At 39.9% G+C, this 19,172-nt stretch overlaps 2 protein-coding genes across 2 annotated transcripts in view; one reads left to right on the forward strand and one right to left on the reverse strand.

Annotated features, from left to right (window-relative positions):
- Positions 1–1,905: 1,905 nt before the first annotated feature.
- ANXA7 (annexin A7) lies at positions 1,906–17,170 on the forward strand. Its single transcript, XM_082764929.1, has 13 exons — positions 1,906–2,010; positions 5,685–5,739; positions 7,360–7,555; positions 7,877–7,984; positions 9,132–9,172; positions 10,120–10,222; positions 10,551–10,645; positions 11,378–11,491; positions 12,766–12,936; positions 14,471–14,641; positions 14,750–14,825; positions 16,042–16,154; positions 16,827–17,170. The coding sequence occupies exons 2-13, from the start codon at positions 5,686–5,688 to the stop codon at positions 16,947–16,949; spliced, it is 1,365 nt and encodes a 454-aa protein (XP_082621055.1). The 5' UTR covers positions 1,906–2,010; position 5,685; the 3' UTR covers positions 16,950–17,170.
- The window catches only part of PPP3CB (protein phosphatase 3 catalytic subunit beta), a 52,277-nt gene continuing 46,596 nt past the window's right edge, over positions 13,492–19,172 (reverse strand). Inside the window, exon 15 of the transcript XR_014317926.1 lies at positions 13,492–14,111. The gene's annotated coding sequence lies outside the window, so the exon portion shown is untranslated. The remainder of the gene's footprint in view (positions 14,112–19,172) is intronic.

The following is a 19,172-nucleotide window of genomic DNA, read 5'->3' on the forward strand; positions in this document are numbered from 1 at the left end:
AGGAAACTTTCCCCTTTAACTGTACTGACTAAAATATAAGATCAAAAGCAATGCTTTATCTTAAGCGTGAAGGACTCCAACCAGGATACACATCACTGAGAAGCAGCAATGCATTTAGTGTCCTATGTTACAGGCAATAAATTACTTGGAGGGGGGGAGCAGGGGGGAGTTTTGTTTTATATGTACTGATAGCATATGGTACAAGTATATAGTTGAGATAAGTTCCTCTGGGCCAGAATTCTGTCCAGTATCATGTCTTTGCAGAAGATGCAAGGATATTACAAAAGAAATGAGCAAGAGTTTGTCTCCCTATTTTACTGACCTTGATTTTTCTAGAACTGGGAGGTTGTATTGACTCTAGGGGGTTTAAGAAGCATTCCTAAATGTACAGCTCCAACTGTGGTAACAAGGCAATGGATTTCCTTGAATATAGAGTGAAGTTAGATGACCACAATGGTCCCATTCCAATGCTTTAAAAGTCATTCCAGATATTCCTGTTAACAAACACACATGCAACACATTGAACATAGATTGGGATTCTTTAGATGTATGCTACTTTTTCTCTCGCTCTTTTCCCACTTGTTTGTAAAAACAGATGGTTCCTTTCTTGAGTAGTTCAAATCCAAACAGTCCACTAAATACAAGAGATAAAGAATCATGTTTTATAAGTGTGTTTGGTTCCTATAGAAACAGGAATTTTAATATACACCTATTCTGAAAGAAATGAGCTTAACAGAGGTAAAGTATACTACACATCTGCTGGAAGCATAAATTGAAAAATGCGGTAAGGATTAAATTCTTAAAGCTGTTCATGATGTGTTCTGGACAAAGAAGATAAAAGCCCAATATTGCTGAAGATAGATCATTTATATTAGATTCTTTATATGTTTTTACGTGCTTTTCACTTGAAGTGGGCAGGCATGGTAAATTATTAGCCACCTATTTTCTGCTGCCTGCACCTAATGCTATTTTACAGACAAAGAGAACAGTGGCTTTACTTGGCATCTAGCATTCGAGTACCACACAAGGTTACAGGATAAGATTGCTTGCATTTTAATGGTCTCTAAACTGCTAACATATGCTAATCATAAAGAGTAGGAAGAAGTTATTTTGAATAATCACAAGTAACCACTGCATAACAGCATGGGTGGATCCTTCATAAACTGTACCTTGCTGCTCAGAATCTCTTACAATTAGCCACAGGGTAAAGACAGGAATATGTGTGTGTAGGGTTTGTGCTAAATATAATATGAATAAGCATTACAATAGACTCAAAAATAAACAGAAAACACTGACTGCACTTCCCACAGCAGTTAGTTGCATACAGGTGACAACAATAGAGATTTCGCCTAGGGAAAGGGGTGTATTAGTCAGGCCAGTCCTACCTTTATGCTTTCTTGGGACCTAGATCTTGAGTAACTCTAAGGAAAGGAGTAACTCCTGCAGGCCTGATGGAGTCCTTGCTGTGCTTTGCCACTGCGTTGTTCTGGGGGTCTAGGTGACTTGGCTGACTGACTGCCAGCTACCGGACGAGCGATTTGAGCTGCACCCTGACGTGTTGCTAGCAAACAGACCTGTTTCAAAGCCACACGCGCTAGGTAGGGTGCGATTTCACAGCACCGGTGCCAAGGGGAAGCCGCTCCGAGGCCGCCCCCCCGGCCTGCCGGGCGGCTGACCGAGGGCTCAGGTGTGGCGGCAGCGCCTCCCTCACGCAGCCCCCCCGCGGCACCGCCGCCCGCCGCTTACCTCCCCGCCGCTCCGAGGGAGGAGGGCGCATACCGCCGCCTCCGGGGACACGGGGCGAGCCTGTACGGACGGGAAAAGGGGTCCTGGGTTGGCAGGGGCGGCACCGCCGCGATCCGCTGGCCCGGGCCGGGGCGCGGCGGCCCTGCCCGCGGGCAGCGGGGCGGGCCCGGTGGCGGGGGCGGGGCGGGCCCCGCCTGGCCCCACAGCCTCCATTTTGCGGGGCGGCTGCGGGACAGAGGCCGGCGGCTCCGCGGCTTCCCTCAGGTGAGGCGGCGGGGGTGGGATGGGGGCTGCTGACGAGACTCGCGCGTCCCCCGCCTTCAGCAGCCCGGCCTGGCCCCGCCGCCTCCGGGCGGGCTCGGGATCAGCCCCATGGACCCTGGGGAGACCCCACAGGCTCGGGGGCTCGGCAGGGCGAGGAGCCGGCCCGCCCCGCAGCCCCGCTCTCCTCAGGAGGAGCAACCAGGGCGGTCGCTACCTGTGGCCGTGCCTCGCCTCACCGCACCCAGGGAGCTCCACGACCACCCCGCCCTGCCCCGGGTGGGCGGTGGCCCCATGGCCCCAAAAGGTGGGGCAGCCCCCAGGGGGTCCTTTAAAGACGCCGGGGGTGGGTTCGGGGCTGATTCGAGCCCCCTGCCCTGCCCTGCCCTGCCCTGCCCTGTCCCCACCCTGTCCCCACCCCTCCTGTCCCCACCCCGGGCCCTCCTCTGCCCGCCCGGTGTTGCGCAGCCAGCGCCCCCGCCCCGCCCAAACGACCAAAAAAAACACCAAAAATTGGGACGCCGGGGGTCGGCTGGGCCGGCAGCGTGCCGGGAGCCCCCACAGGCTGAGGCGGTGCGGCTGGGCGGGCGGTAACGGGCCCGGCCTCAGGTGCTGTGAGGGAGGCGGTGAGCCAGGGGAGCAGCTGCGGTTTGTTATCAAGCTCTTGGTGTTGTGTAAGGGAATTCGTGCCTCTCCTCGGGGATGTGTGTATGAAGGCTGTTCCAGTCAGTACTGCTGGCTGGGCACTGTAAGGTCTTCAGAGACTCGGGTACCTGAGGCGAGTCTCAAAGCCCCGCTTGGCACTGAAGGTACCGCCCGGAACGATCAAGGAAACTGACAAAAATTTTGTCGTCCTCCTGAGTTAAAAACACAAAATAAAAAGTATTGATGGGGTCTGGGTAGAGGGGGATGATTAAACAAAACGCTGCCATTCCCAAAAGAATTTGTGTCACAAATTATCCAAATCCTAGAAAAGGAACCGAAACAGTGACAGTAAGGAAGGTGTTAAGCAGTTTTAGCATGCTCTTTGTCATAGGTGTACACAGGTGGTTAATTTGGGTCCCATTTACATACAAATTAAACTTTTTACAGCTGTCAAAACAGCTGACCTGCAGTCACCAGCTGTTGATTTTGCACTATGAAAAGCAAAGAAAGTAATAACAGGGGAAATGATACTGTGCACACCTTCAAGTTTTACGTGTTATTGTCTTGCTAACAGTGTAACTTTAATTGAATTATATAAAGCTGAAAAACAGAAGTTTTGGGGTTTTATTTTTTAATATTCAGTTTTGCGGGCAGTATTTTCCTCTAAACAAGAGGAGTGGCACTGAAATCCAGAGGAAGTGTTGCTAATCGTCTTGTTCCTGAATAGAGTTACAGTTGGTGTTTAAGTAACAGAAATACCAGAAGAAATGTGTTGTTGAGGGCCAGAATTAAAAGTCAACTCAAATAGCTGTCAGCAGTAAATACTGTATGGGTATTGGTTTAAGGAGCTTCCTCTTAGGAAAACAAATAGCAATTAGTAGTGGTTATGATCAAAGCATAGATCCACAAGTACACCTCATACTGTTCTTCCCCCCCTTTATTTATTTTAAAAGACCCTCTAAGAGATGATCCTAGTTTATCAGTAGGAGACTGTATAGTTGTACTGTTCTACAAGTTTGTTTTGGCTCTTATTTGAACTAACTTGCTCTACGTTTTAATGTTTTCCACATTAAATCTGAGATATTTCAGGCAATAAGTTCTTCTGCAATTAATGGTACAATGCAGTAGGAATACTGCTTTCATAACCATTTGTTTTGGCCAACAAATAACTAGAAACATAAATAGTCATTAACTGTATTACATGTATAGTTATATATCCAATTTCCTTTGATTTATGCAGCTAAGATACTATCTTATAAACATGCAGGGAGTAACTCCCAGTCCATGATCAGGGAATCTGGCTTGTTAACATTAACAGGATTTTTTCCCCTGCCATTAGTAGTTTGTAGATGTTTAGTAGTGTGGCTAATGACGTCAAAACTCCCTGCCCAACTGGTTGGGGACGTGGTTGATGATCTCTGGCCTGTTCTGCTGCTACTCCACAGGTCCCTCTATTAAAAACGGGACTAAAACAAATAGCTACTACCAGGAAACAGAAATTTCCTACACAAATTAAATAATGCTGAGGGATTACAAATGATGTGTGGTGGAAATCGGGAAGCTGAACTCATACCTGGATGCTTCCTCATCTTGGTGTTTTGAGCACGAGTGCGATAGTATTAAAGTAAGAAACAAAAATAATTCCATCAGCATAAAGTATTTGTAGAGAGGCTAAATTCACTCTTTCTCTTCATAAATTCTAAAATAGCAGCTTAATTAATTTTTAAACAATTTAAAAACAAAACAGATTCCCCCCTTCCCAGCCCAAGCAGTTCTTACACACGTGACGATGTGCACAGGTTACTACGGAGCTGCTCTGAAGGTGGGTTTCATGCTGGGATCTCCCCCTCCAGCAGGTTCCCCGCCTCTTTCCCTCTTCAGCGACCTTTATGCAAGACAGGAATGTCTCACGGAGGCATTTCTTGGCAGAATAGTCAATGAAACACTAAAAGGCATGCATGCTCAAAACCAGGCACCTTTGCTACTTCTCTTGTCTGACCTTTTCCTCCCATTTTTTGGCATGGCTTATCTGTAAATTTGTATTATGCTAATAGCTTTTTTTTACATCTCTTTTCCAACCTTAATGATTCTAAAACATTTAGATTATAAACCTCCATTCGTAGAGTTTTCTTTCTTAAGTACTCATTTTAGCTTAAAATTTAGATCTTTGCAAGCCTTTTTCATGGTGCACTGACCAGCATCTGGTGCAGTTTAATTTTAAAGGATGTCCCATGTCATCAACACCAGAAAGTCTGAGTCACTGTGCTTTGCAGGAGTCAGACAAACGTGGAATTTTGAAAGAGACTTAAAGGTCAAAGTAACTGAGTTGTGATTGCTCAACCACCATGGTCCTCCCATGCTTCAGCTTGCCATTAACATGTGCATAGTGAACCTGTCCTGCTGTCATACCTGTAACAGCTAGCATAAATTTTGTGTGTGTTATTTTTAATCACTTTATTTGATCTTTTAAATCATTGGCCTGCATTTAGCAGTGCACACACATCAGAATAGCCAAAAGCAGGTAACAGTTGACCACAAATGATCGAATGATCCTTTTCTCTGGGATAGATAAGGAACTACTCTCCTCACAAGAACTATTCCTGTGAATGGAGGAGTGCAGGCTGACAGGAGAAATGCTTGATGCGTTACAGAATTGAGACCTACTTTAGCCTGACTCTTCTGTCTCTATTCTGGCAGAGGCTCAGCCCCCTTCTGCTGGCACTTAAAGGTCTGAAATCTCTATTTCAGAATTATTTGGGAGTCAGGTCTCTTACCATGTGTCAGTATCTCTCTGACACTAATTAAGGGCAGCAGTTAATTGCAAAGTTGATGATGGTTCTCTTCGAAATCCTGCTTGCTGCTGTCATGTGTATGGAAAAGGGAAAGGTTTTGTGGTTTAGTAGCTGACAAATACTCTTAGCAATACCGAATGCACTGAACACGTTGTTCAAGTGATGTCACGGGTAATTAGCCAGCAAATAGCTACTGCAAACTCATCTACAGTGCCTGACAATTTTTTTTTTTCTTTCCAGAATGTCATACCCAGGCTATCCCCCTTCTGGCTACCCTGGTTTCCCTGGCTATCCTGTAAGTATGGCTGTTAAATGTGCTGCACTCCTAACGCATTTACGTGCTGTCAGTAGCCCTTCTTACCGTGCTATATGTGTGTGTAAATAGCAGCTGTTAGTCCATATAAAGTATTTGCTATAGATGATGGTCTTTGTTGTCATCCACATATCCATCCCTAAGTGAGACTCTACAGTTGTCTCACATGAATTCCAAGAAGAAAGTTTATGACCTATTTTTTTTAATATTGCCTGTTGTTCCAGAAGGGTTTTTGGTCAGTTGGTTGGTTCTGCTTTGGTCTGATGCCCTGGTCTTGTGGGTTGTTTTTTCTCTCTCTCTATAGCTATCTCAGCAAATAATTTTTTGAAGTATCAGTAGTTCTTACATAAATGGAAGGGTCTTTAGGTAGAGGATCAGAGGTATTGTCTGAACCAGTCTCTACCAAATAACATGTGTACCCATATCCCAGTATTTACAGAGATGCTGAACAAACTTAAGTGACTATTACATTCAGGAAGAGTAAAGCTGCTGAGCAATCCAAGCTCAAGTATGCAGCTTTCATACAACACCAAGTAAGTATTTTTCTGAGGATACAGGACACCGTAGCTTGACTTTGACCCCCCAATCCTTCAGCCACAGTACTTTGTTCCACCTTCAGCTCATGACTGAACGGACTATATATTCCAACAAAACACAGGAGGCTGGAATGTATCAGGTGTGGCTGATACTGCAGTGTTTTTGATATGCCTGCATCATTTTTCAAAGCTAGATGCACCTCTATGCTTTTGTTAGTACAGTGCTGATAATGTGATTGTGGGAATTTTATATGGTTTTATGCTGTACTGAACTAGACTTAAGGATGGAACTCACTGTATCCTGCTAAAATACTGAAAAGCTCTAAAGCTGTAATTTATCCTGCTTGCCACTTTAACTATATTGTATGATTTATTTATTTTTTATTTTTTTTAAGCTAGCATCTAAAATGTAGCCAACTTTAGTGGATGAATTTAAAAAAAAAAAACTTTAAATGCTAGATGAATCATTCTAGGTTTTCTAGTCTTACTCATGATGCCCAAAGCAATAACCTGTGCAAATAAATCAATATGAAAGATTTCCATCTATAATGGCCATCCCAGCAGGGCTTTTGGGGATCCTTACTTTGGATTTGTGAATTTAAATTCCATTAAAATTTTTTTGTTGAGTCAGGCTGAGAAAGGTTAGACTACTGCTATGGAAGTGGATCTCACTGTACTATGGGCACAGTAATCTGGGGCTAAGAAATGTTGGAGCAACCAAACCTGAGGAAAACATCTGAGGTAGACTTTACTATTTTGCTTTTTATGTGTTTTCTGTATGCAAGAATGGGTGTGTACTGTACATAATGTGTGGCTCACCCTTCTATTGTTTGTGAGTAAGGATCGTTTCTATTAAGTCCATATGGTACGTTATAAAGCTGATTTTAAATACCTGTTTTTTAAGAGCAAGAGAACCCATCCAGAAGGCCCACACCCAGGCTTAGGGAATGCTGCTGCTCCTAAGAGCTAAATCTAATCACAGCATTATATACGTGGACACTTTGAGAGTTTTTACTCTAGCATCCTGATAACGGGCACACAGAGATCTTTGGGCTTTGTGTTTCAGCCAACAGGGCAGGAGTCTGTCTATCCGCCAGCTGGTCAGTACACCTACCCCGCAGGATACCCCCCCGCAGGAGGAGGGACCTACCCTGCGGCACCACCGAATGCTGGGTATCCAGGGGCAGCGGCAGCGGGGTATCCTGCCCCAGGGGGCTACCCTGGAGCTCCCCAGGCTGGAGGAATGCCATCTTACCCTGGAGGTAAGGTCCTTTGTCACAGCACCACTTGGGAGTTATTTCTGTTGTAACTGTTCTTTGTGCTTGGTAGATGTAGTAATGAAAAGCAGCTTTGTTCAGTGATCAATTTAGGCAGCAGCATTTAGACAGCTAGACAGATTGCTATCTAGCATAAATGCTTGCATGCTGATAGCAGGGCCTTGATACCTTTGGGTTTTAGGCCACTGCACACACACAGAAAAAGAAAATTAATCTCTTGCATAGCTCTGCTCAATAACCTGGCTCGTGTTGTGCCAGAAATCACTTATAAAATTTCTTTTGCTAAAATCTGTGATCTTCTCCCAGCCCCTGCAGGCCCTGGGTTTGGTGTGCCTCCCGCTGGCCCTGCCTTTGGGGGCTATCCCCAGCCTCCTGTCCAAAGCTATGGTGGAGGTGGACCAGCACAAATTCCAGGTACGTGGCTGTTTCCCTGCAATATGTTAAGATACTTCAGGCATCCAAAGTTAAACTAGGACAGTTAGCAACAAAACAGGCCCTTATCTTTGCTACTTTTAGCTACTGAGGTTTGTATGCTGTACGCATCCTACCACCTTTCTTGATGAGACCAGTAAAGAGCCGATGAGAACCATCTGTATACATTACATCCAAAAGGGACGTCTGTCACTGATTAATGATCATGATGTGGTCATTTAGGTGCTTGTTGTTCTTCAGACTGCAAGTATTTGACCAGAACTGTGAAATCCAGAGGCAACATTCACAAAGTACCTAGCTGCTCTGTTAACCTCAAAGAAAGGGATGTGTTTTTCAGAATCTGAGCAGTTCTGTGTTCATGGTGATCATGTGCATTGAGGGGCAAGTGGAAAGGAGAATACACACCATTGCTTAAAAACAGTGCAGTTTTTTTCATACTTTGAGTAGTCAGTTACTATTAAGAACATTTTTATCCTAGAACATGTCAGTTGTGGCTGCAAGAAATTCAGAGCAGCAAAACCTTTCTTTTAAACATTGTTTCACTGTGTCTAATAACTAAGTTGCTGTTAAAAAAAAAAAAATAACTGTACATACGTACTATGGATAAAAATAAACTTCTAGCATAACAAATGTAGTTGCAACATTGGTATTCACAGTGCTTTTGATCACGAAATGAGATTCCTTCAGTTCTTTTTGCACCAATGAATTCTCGGTATTTATTGTTAATATGTTAGACATTTTAACAGAGTAATACAACTTTGAAAGACAGCACAGGACATGCATTCTTCATTGGCATGGCCTACATTGGCTTTTGTCAAGAATAGCACTATTTAATAAGGAGAGATCCTTCCAGCTCCCACACCACCAGTAAATTTAGTATTTTTAGAATTCCCTTGCTAGTGTATATACCAGAATGCTTCTGTGATTACTTCTTCCCATTGTTCTCAAGGGCAAGAACTTCAGTTACTGATCATTAAAACTACTGTTCCTTAGCAAACAGGTTTTGTGCAGTGGTAGACCTGTAACTTACCAGGTCTGTAAATGGTTTTATTTTCAGATTAGATAGCATTTACATAATAAGAAATATAACTAATTTGTTTTATCTTGTTCTTTAATTCATTTTCAACAGACTATAGTGGTGGACAAGCACCGTCACCAATGCCTGGTCTGGTATGTGTTGTATCTTCTTCTATAATCAACCTTAAAGTGGCTTCTGTATTTTTTTTTCACCTCTCTCTTCCTGGGGTAGAGCAGTGTCTTTACAATTGGTTGTGTGGCAGGGGGTAGGGAGGAGGACTGAATATGAGCTGGGGATATGTCATAGAGGAAAGGACATGTGATGGCTGAAAATGTATTTTGATGTTAGCATTACACATTGTTCAGTAACAATTGTTCAATAATTGTCCTTGTCCATAATGCAAGGAAGAACTGCTATGAGAGGCAATTTTGAGCAAGGGGAAACTCAAGTAATTAAGTTCTGAAAGCACTGCGTCACTCACTGCAGCATTTGGGTCCTCCATGATGTTATTTTAGAGGGACACTGTGCTAAAGGCAAAAAATAATAATAAAAAAAAATACCAATCTTGGCCACACAGAAAAGTAATTTGTTGCCATTGCTTTCAATAGGATTCAGATTTACGCCTCTGTAATTTGAAAAAAAGAAATGTAAGCATATTTGCATGCAGGCATTTTAATACAGCTTTTCTTAATGAGTTTGATATGAAAGGGTATAAATTAGTTCTATATTCTCAAATGGTTTAAAAGCAGCAAACTGTCCTTTACTGTAAAAGATGTCTTTGCAGATGAAGTTAATGTACAGAGTATTCTGCATCAAGAGCTCCCAGCTACGCTCAGAATATAACCCAAACAAAACCATAACACTGTACCTGTGTATACTCATCAAGTCGATCCTCATCCATGCCACTGTGTAAAGGCATTGGTGGGCCCAAGCTGTTGAACACAATTAAATGCTATCCTGCTTCTGGGTTAGAAAAAATGGTGAACTCATGGAACGAACCATTCTGTGATTTCTCCTGAAGCGCTGACTCCAAAGTTGTGATTTTAACTTTAATGTATATTGTGCAAGACAGCTAGTTAAACACAGCTCTTATTTTCAGCCTGCAGCAACAGTTCAGTATACCCAGGGCACAATTCAAGCTGCTCCAAACTTTGATGCTAACAGGGATGCAGAAATCCTGCGCAAAGCTATGAAGGGGTTTGGTAAGTAAGCAACAGCTACTTAAATTTCTGTTTGGCTAACTTACTAAGACTATTTGGTCCTTTTCTTCAGTTTTTACTGTATTTTTTTTTCTATTTTATTTTCTCTTATTTATTTTCTATTTCATCTTCTCAAAAATCACTCTTCCAAAATGACTTGGTCAATTTAATAGACTAAGATAAATAGGAAATTTGGTAAATTGACCTAATTGATATTCATGCATGTATTAGGTAACTATGCCCAAACTGGCAATAATAAAATGCACAGTGTTGGAAGGATTACCACATGGATTCTATGATTAAGCTCTTACATTGCCTTTCTGTGTTCAAGGAACTGATGAGCAGGCTATCATTGATGTTGTAGCTAACCGCTCCAATGATCAAAGGCAAAGAATCAAGGCAGCCTTCAAGACTATGTATGGCAAGGTATGTTCGCTAGCTCTTTGAATCAGTAAACAAAAAAAAAACCACAAACTTTCAGCTGCTGCTATAACTGCCTGATTGCATTTTAGTCCTGGGAAGTGGTTTGGGGCACTTTTTAAATGCACCTCTTTCGGTTAACTTTTTGTTGCATACCAGGTGAACAGCTGCTATTTACCAGAGTGGTGTTCTGATATCTGGTAGAAGCGAGGGCACAGGGGAGTCTGGCTAGGACCCTGACTGAACAAGCAGATTCTCTGAGTTTGTTATGATTATTGGATAAGAAAATAATCAAGCATAAACTGTTTATGTATTAGTCTGAAAATAATGAGCTTTTTATGTGCACAAACAAGCTCAAAAATATTTTTTTTTCCACTCATAAGAACCAAACTGAGAAATTGGTTGAGAATTGGTGGTGATTCCACACCAAGGGCTTAGCTCGCTAGAGTAATTCAGTGCCATGCCATTATTACACTCATTGTGCTCATTTTAAAGGTGCAGGCCGGTACCTAACTCCTGTTTCCTTTTTTATGATCCATAGAGAAAGGAGTGATGTCTGTGCTTTATAGGGAATGGTAGGGATAACAATGTGCTGTAGCAAACAGGAGCACAAAAAGATCATCAGCTGCTCAAAGTGGATGGTTTGGGATAAGTTTGTGCCACTTGAACAGTGTCACAAAATATTTTCTAGCCCTCATACTATATAATTACTTAATTTTTATATTTATAATTGGACAGGATTTAATTAAAGATCTGAAGTCTGAGTTAAGTGGAAATGTGGAAGAATTGATTCTAGCACTCTTCATGCCTAGCACCTACTATGACGCCTGGAGTTTACGTCATGCGATGAAGGTACGGTTCTCATCTGAACAAATAGTTAAAACCATCTTAAAGCACTCATCTAAGAGAACAGAATACCTGATCCCTGCATTGTTGAAAAATGCTGTGGTGGAAAGTAAATGGAGGGACTGGGGATTAAAATTATTTTCTGCTTTATGCCCCAGTGCTGACCAATTTTTGCAGGATTGGCCAATTTGCAGCAGATGTACCACAGGGGATGAAGTGCTGCAGGATGGAATTTTGTTCTCTGACACTCTCTTAGTCATACTTTTTGCTAGAATCTAGTAAGAGCCATGGTGCTTTTAAGCTGTAACCACTGTTTAAATTGAAGTTTACATACCTCTCCTTGCTGGGAACAAGCCACTGGTACAGAAAGATATTTTTGGATTATCTCAGGTTTTTCTACAGGACAAAAATGAAAGAATATTTTCTTAAGGTCAGGTGATGAATGCATTTGTTCAGGTGTTAAGACTGCACTGGAATTTAGATCAGCTACTCGGATTAAACATTTCATTGAGGTAAACTGGTATGTCCAGCTTGCTTGCTTGAGTTACAGCGGCGAGCAAGTGCCTGATTACTGGAAACAAGTCACTTAACCCATGTATGAATGCGGAGCTCTAAAGAATATGGAGCACAAATGAAGATCTAGCTTTACTGGAGGCAAAAAACAATAAACCTTTTTTTTTTAATTTATATTACAATACTGCTTAGAAGTCTCACATAGATCTACTCCTTGCTTGAAGAGAAATGGGCCATGCCAGTAAGATCTGACTGTACACAGAACCCACAGTTAATTTCTATCCTGAGGAGAGGGAAGCATCTATGAAAAGTTCCTGATAACACTCCATGTTGAGGAAGCAGCCACATTTGGAATGGGGAACACACTTGTACACTGATCAAGATAGGATTTACATGCATACGATAGCCTTTAAAGCAAGAGATAAGGCTCTGCCTTCCTCCGATATGTTCCCACAATAAGGTTGCCAAATAATTTCTTCATTTTCTTCCTAAACCTTTTTCCTGTTATCATTGGCTGATGTCACCATTGTGGGTGTGCAGTTTTGGGGTATTTCTTAAGCTAGTGCAGAATTTAATGTTTTGGAAATTTTCATTCCTTTTTAAATAAGCATACAGTAAACTTGGTGCTTTCACACTACAAGAATACCACTCTTACAATGTAGATTGTATTGAGTTTTAAAGTAACAGGTGACTGCTTTTCTTCCTCCACAGTAGAACAAAAAGTAGGTGGCGTTTTGCAGTTACACCTTCTTTTCCTCTGCTTACAGGGAGTAGGCACCCAGGAGAGAGTGCTGATTGAGATCCTTTGCACAAGGACAAACCAGGAAATACGAGACATAGTGAACTGCTATAAGTCAGAATTTGGAAGGGATATCGAACAAGACATCAGAGCAGACACTTCTGGACACTTTGAACGATTACTTGTATCTATGTGCCAAGTAAGCTTGAATTTTTCTTGCTTATTTTGTTAAGATATGGGTATACACTCTTTGCGTATGTTTATAATTGCTCCATAAATGAATTGCCTATGCATGCTTACCTAGAGCTAGGTTTTGTTAGAATTTAGCCCTAGACTACTAATACATTCTCTAATGATAAGGCAAAGCACCTCAGCCCCTCCTCAAGGAAGAGTTGCTTCCTATCTATATGATGATCTGAGTGACTTAATTGAGAACCCTATTTACCTCAGAGAACTTGTGTGTGTTCGTTTTGTTTTTTTTTTTTGTATTTTGTTTACTGAGCAGATGCAATCAAACTGTAAATAGCACAAGCATTGTTCCACACTGCTGTTAAAGCCAGACACTATTCCTTTTTCTTTTTTTTTTTTTTTGCATAAACAAAATCATTTGGGTAATACTGATACGATAAACTTTATGGTAGGTAAAATATGTGAGAATCCCCCCAAACAAGCCTAGAGGCACTGTAAATCAAAACTTACCTCCCAAGTCACATTGCAGCCCTCCCTTCAGAAAACTAGAATTAGTTATGTGCTGCTGCTGAACTCAGTTGAACATTGAAGGCTGCTTATTTTGTATCATTAATAGGACTCTTTTTTGCGTTGAAGATTAGTAAGTTGCAGTTTAGGAAGAAATACATAGTAAGTGTAACTTCCCAAATTTTTGTGATAAATCTGCCTATTTGCTGTTAGAATTTCTATGACTATCTTGTTTACTTCTACCTTTATAAAAGTTCAGCTATTCACTAGGTATTAGGATTACAAAGTCAAAATCCACAAGAAAGCAAAGCTTGAGAAGCTCATGCTAATTTTTATTTCGATAAATCCAGTACTTTACAGTAACTGACAACCACATAATTTAAATATTAATAGCTACAGACACAACAGTATTTAAGAGCATGTATTTAGCCTACTCAGCCAGTATATTTAGCAGTATCCATCCATGCATTGTGCAGCAAAAAAACAAATCCCAAAGCACATAAAATGTCACGCAAGCCCTACTTGACATATAACAACTATACTAAGTGCTTTTTAGAGACATTCATACTTGAAATTAGCAAATTCTAAATATAATAGAAAGCCTGAGATATTTCAGGTGTGCATATTCAGAAAAATAATTCATTAGTTCATTTGGGAAGATTCTTTGCAACTTGAAGCCTAGAAACAAATCAAGAGAAAACTTACATTATTAAGTAAAACAGAGAATTAATTATAGCTCCTGAAAAAGACTAGACCTATGAGATGGTACATATAGGCAAAATTATGTGCCAGTACATATACAGTATATCTACAGCTTAAACCAAACACTACAGAGAAGAGTTTTGGGCCACTTTTCTATTTTCTGCTTACAAGAATTATTAAACCAAAAAAGTAACCTTAAAGCAATGTATTTCAAACTGGTATTACTCTCCCTACTTCTAGCTTTGGACATATGCGTGCGGGGTCTACACTTCAAGCAATTAAAACATAGCCTTGTCCATGTAACAATGTTCGATATCTGTTATCTTTGCTTTTAGGGGAATCGGGATGAGAATCAAAATGTGGATTATCAAAAAGCTCAAGAAGATGCTCAGCGTCTTTACCAAGCAGGAGAAGGAAGACTTGGGACTGATGAATCATGCTTTAATATGGTTCTGGCAAGCAGAAGTTTTCCCCAATTAAAAGCAACAGTTGAGGCATACTCGAGGGTAGGAGTTCTTCACTGATTTCAAATGAGATTGTACAGCATTTTTTGAATTAAGGTTCCACTTGTTGTTGCATTTCACTATCCACATGTTAATCTCATTTATTTGTAGATTGCTAATCGTGATTTGTTAAGCAGCATCGATCGAGAATTTTCTGGAAATGTGGAACGTGGCTTGAAGGCTATTTGTAAGTAATACGTTCTTCCCTATCCTTATCCCTTGGCAATAAAACCTTCTAAATGTAATTGAAGAAGAACCCAATTCAGCCCTGTCCATATGGCAAATGGATACACAGTCTGAGACTCCACTAATACAAAAGTAACTTCAGTTATTCAAATTACTCACTATGCACTTAGATTGAAGAAAGTAAGCAGCTAGCTTGAAAAAGTCTGTAATGAGGAAAGGTTACATAGAAACTACTTGTCACTTTTCTGGAAAGACATGTAACTACACAGAAATGGGCTTAGAGCTGGTGGTTCTGTGTGTCAGCACTCTGCAAAATTATATGAGTACCAATGTAACAGCAGTGGTGCTGGTTGTATGGCACCTCAGCGCAGACAGCTGAACCACCCCCACACAAGTGCAGAACCAACAAGAACCTCCTTTAGGCACAATTCCCTTTCTAGTTCTCTTCTCCACCATCACCTACTCCAAAAAGTTCAGCATTTTCTAAAGCAAATGTCACCAAAATAGAAGAGCTGTTTTGAATTCACTATTCCCTGCTGACTTCTTGTACTAAAGCGCTACAAATTTATCATGATTCGCTGTTAGTGAGAACCAGTATGATTTACTACTAATGAAACAAGTACTCCACACACAAGTCCCACCAATGCTTACCAAAGTGACTGCATTTCTGCAGCCATAACCATTAAAACCTACTGTATTAAACAAAATCTTCTCAGATAATATTCTACTAAAGAGTTCTACAGGAAAAATTAGCCTCTGAAATCATGTAAAATAAAGGCTTTGAGAAGGAACAAACTAATAAACAAAATCAATTCCACAGCTACTTGAGAATGAGAACTTTTTACCTTTGTACTTTTGTTAGTGAGACTCTAGCAATGGACCACAAGTTGAATACCTCATATCCTAGTACCAGCTATCCAAAGAAAAGATCTGTTCATACATGTAGATTTGGTAATTAAGGTTTCAGCCAGCTTTCAAAAGCACTTCTAGGCAAGTTAACTGGTAATAACCATAACTTTTCTTGTGAACGATTAACTGATTTGTTCAGATACAAGATAAACTCAGCTTTATAAAGCAGTTCCTGTAATCTACAGTATTGAATCTTTATTGATATCTACCTCTAGCTGTCTACAGCATAAATTTTGACTTCATCATGCTAGGTATCACCATACAGCATACTATACTAGAACTAATCCTAAAAATATACTTTATTGCAGTGCAATGTGCTTTGAATCGCCCAGCCTTTTTTGCAGAAAGACTTTATTATTCTATGAAAGGAGCTGGCACGGATGATTCCACTCTCATCAGGATTATAGTCACTCGCAGCGAGGTAAGAAACTTTCTCCTCTGTAGACCTCATATGTAGCCAGCCTTCTATGTAGCCCCTCATTCACAACTGTAAAAATCACGTACTGTAATGAAGCTTTTATCTGGTTCAGATGTGGATGAACAAAGCAATTGGTTTTGACGCCAGGTTTCATACAGTAGTTTAATTATCTCTAGCTAAATAGTGATACTACGTCTACCTTCCTAAACGTGGTTGCCCATCTCTGTAGCAGAAAAGCATCTCAACTCCAAAGGTTCAATTGCATGAACTAAGGATACTACAGTCCTAGCAAAGTTAGGTAAGGTTCTCAGGTTGCCCAGGGAGTTGCAGAAGTGTTCAAGGCCAGGCTGGATGGGCCTTTGAGCAACCTGGTCTAGGGGGAGGTGTCCCTGCCCATGGCAGCGGGGTTGGAACCAGATGGACTTTAAGGTCCCTTTCAACCCAAACCTTTCTGTGATTCTCTGAAAGCAAGGAGCAACTGGTAAGACTGCTTTGGGAGCTGCTTATCTGTCTGTAGAGGGAACTGAGGGCTTGTACAATGTGCACAGTTAATCAGTTGCACATTACACCCTTGGCTAGTATTCTATAGTCTGTGAGGGAGATGGGGGTAAGTGTCTAAGAGTTCAGATCATGCACTATATTTAAGCTTTGTGCTTTTTTTTTTTTTCTTTGCAGATTGATCTTGTGCAAATTAAACAGGTGTTCTCACAAATGTATCAGAAGACTTTGGCTTCAATGATATCAAGTGATACAAGTGGTGATTACAGGCGTTTGCTACTGGCAATTGTTGGTCAATAGAAGAGGATTATCTGTTCGTTGGTTTTCATTTTTAAAACAAACTGGAGGACATGTAACATGCTTTATGCAGACACTGACCCATTGTGCGTAAAAGAATAATTTTAAACATTATATAATCAAAGATGCCTTCTTGGTGATTTAATAAGCTTTTTGCACTTACCCTTGCCTTAAATTTACAGCACATAATATTCTTTATTGTATAATAAAAGATATATCTTGTCTATTAGCCTTAAGTCTTAGTTCTTTTGGCCCAGACAAAACCATCTCCCCTCTGCCAACCTCCTGCATAATTAGACTTCCTTGAAAAATCTAAATTTAACTGCTGAACTAACCATGGATTACAAAAAAGCCTGAGGCGATGACGTAAAACATTTTACAAAAACCCAGCCAGGTTCTCTAACAAAAGCCCTCTTTGAAGTCCTTCCATGCTAATACTAAAAAATGAGTGCTCAGTTTAAGTCACATTAGACTAACAGTTTAAGTACCTAAGAAGAATTTGACTGTACCCCCTTATTTAAGTTCTTAAGTTAATTATGTTTAGCAGTTAATTATGATTGTTATTAAGGCAGAAAAAAAAAAATAAAATTAATCTAATTTTGAAGAATCACCTTGTAAAGGAGTGGGTTATACTGTTTTTTCATTGTCCAGCAATTTGCTGTAAGTAGATGCTAACACTACAGAACATGTGTAAATTCAAACTGGAAGTGACAGCAACATAGATGATACAATTGACTATGTGGATGGTTTCATAGCATTAAAAAAACAAACAGCTTTGACAGTACATTTGTTTTTTTGAAAGCCACAGCATATCTGTCCCCAGGCAGCCGTGAAGTCCAACAGCTAGCACTGTATTTCCTAACATTTCTAAGCAATGCTTTATCAAGTAAAAATATACACACACACACACACACATATATATATATATATATAAACTTCACACAAACAGCAAAGCTCTATTTTTGTTGGTTCTCAAACAATTAGCTAGCACAAGTAGGGTTGATTCTAATAGGGGAAACCTTTCACTCATGTACACCAAGTACATAAAGGTTTTTGCAAAACAATGGCAGATACCAAGTCTACTATAAAAAAAAAATTCAAGTATTTCACTTATATAAAATACTCTACAGCTGTGTTCTCTGATATTATACTTAGAAACACAGTCCAATTTAAAATTTCTGAGTCAGATCAAAGCTAAATAATCCAAATGTGAACAACATAGAGAAGCTGATTTGGGAGACTAAAGGACATTTCACTGTGTATTACTTTTGTCATCACTGGTGCAAGTATCCACAGTGAGATACAAGTGTGTATATATATATATATACACACACAGACATGTTTTATATATATATATATAATTATATATATATATATAAAAATTATATATATATATAAAAATAATTTTATATATAAATAATTATATATATTAAAAATTATATATATAATTATATATATATTATATATATAATATATATATTATATATATATATCTGTTATTATATATATTGACATATATATAATTATATATATATATAAACATATATATGAATTATATATATGTCAATAGGCTTCCAAGCATAGCCAAAACTCTCATGAGCTTTGGTCCTTGTTTCTTTAATTATTAAATGCAAAGTTTCTTCACAAGTAAGGAAGTTTGCTCAAGATTAAAGCGTATTAATGCACCTGCATCTTTTCATGCAACTCAAATATCCCCACGCGTTTGTCATGCAAAGCAGAATGTTGATTCAATCTAGGTCATACATGCTGTTACTACAAGAAAATGAATAGATGAAGAGACTTTTATGTCCTAATGTCATTCACATGTTTTATGGCAAAAAGTTATTTTCCTTGCATGCTACTAATAAAGAATTATTAAATGGGTAATAAAAATTGAATGAAGCAATGCAAGAGAAGAATGAACAACACTACGAAGAATACTATCTATCCTGCCTCTGAAACAGCCTAATTTTTACATATAACTAACATAATGGTGTTTCAAGATTAAACATTAGAAAAAAAGAAAGCCATTTATGAGACTATGCCTCTTAAAAACTGTTCAGACTCAAACCAGGATTCTACCTCAAAGAAAAAAGCATCCCCAATCGCAAACACTTGTATTTTTGCTAAAAAGACCAATCTTCTTCACAATTAAGTTTTTCAATTTCACAATTTGGAATTTAATTAGCTTTGAAAGGAAAACTATTATTTAACACTAGGTAATTT

This window comes from Aythya marila (genome assembly GCF_965140915.1).
Source record: "Aythya marila genome assembly, chromosome: 7".
In the NCBI taxonomy this organism is placed as follows: Eukaryota; Metazoa; Chordata; class Aves; order Anseriformes; family Anatidae; genus Aythya; species Aythya marila.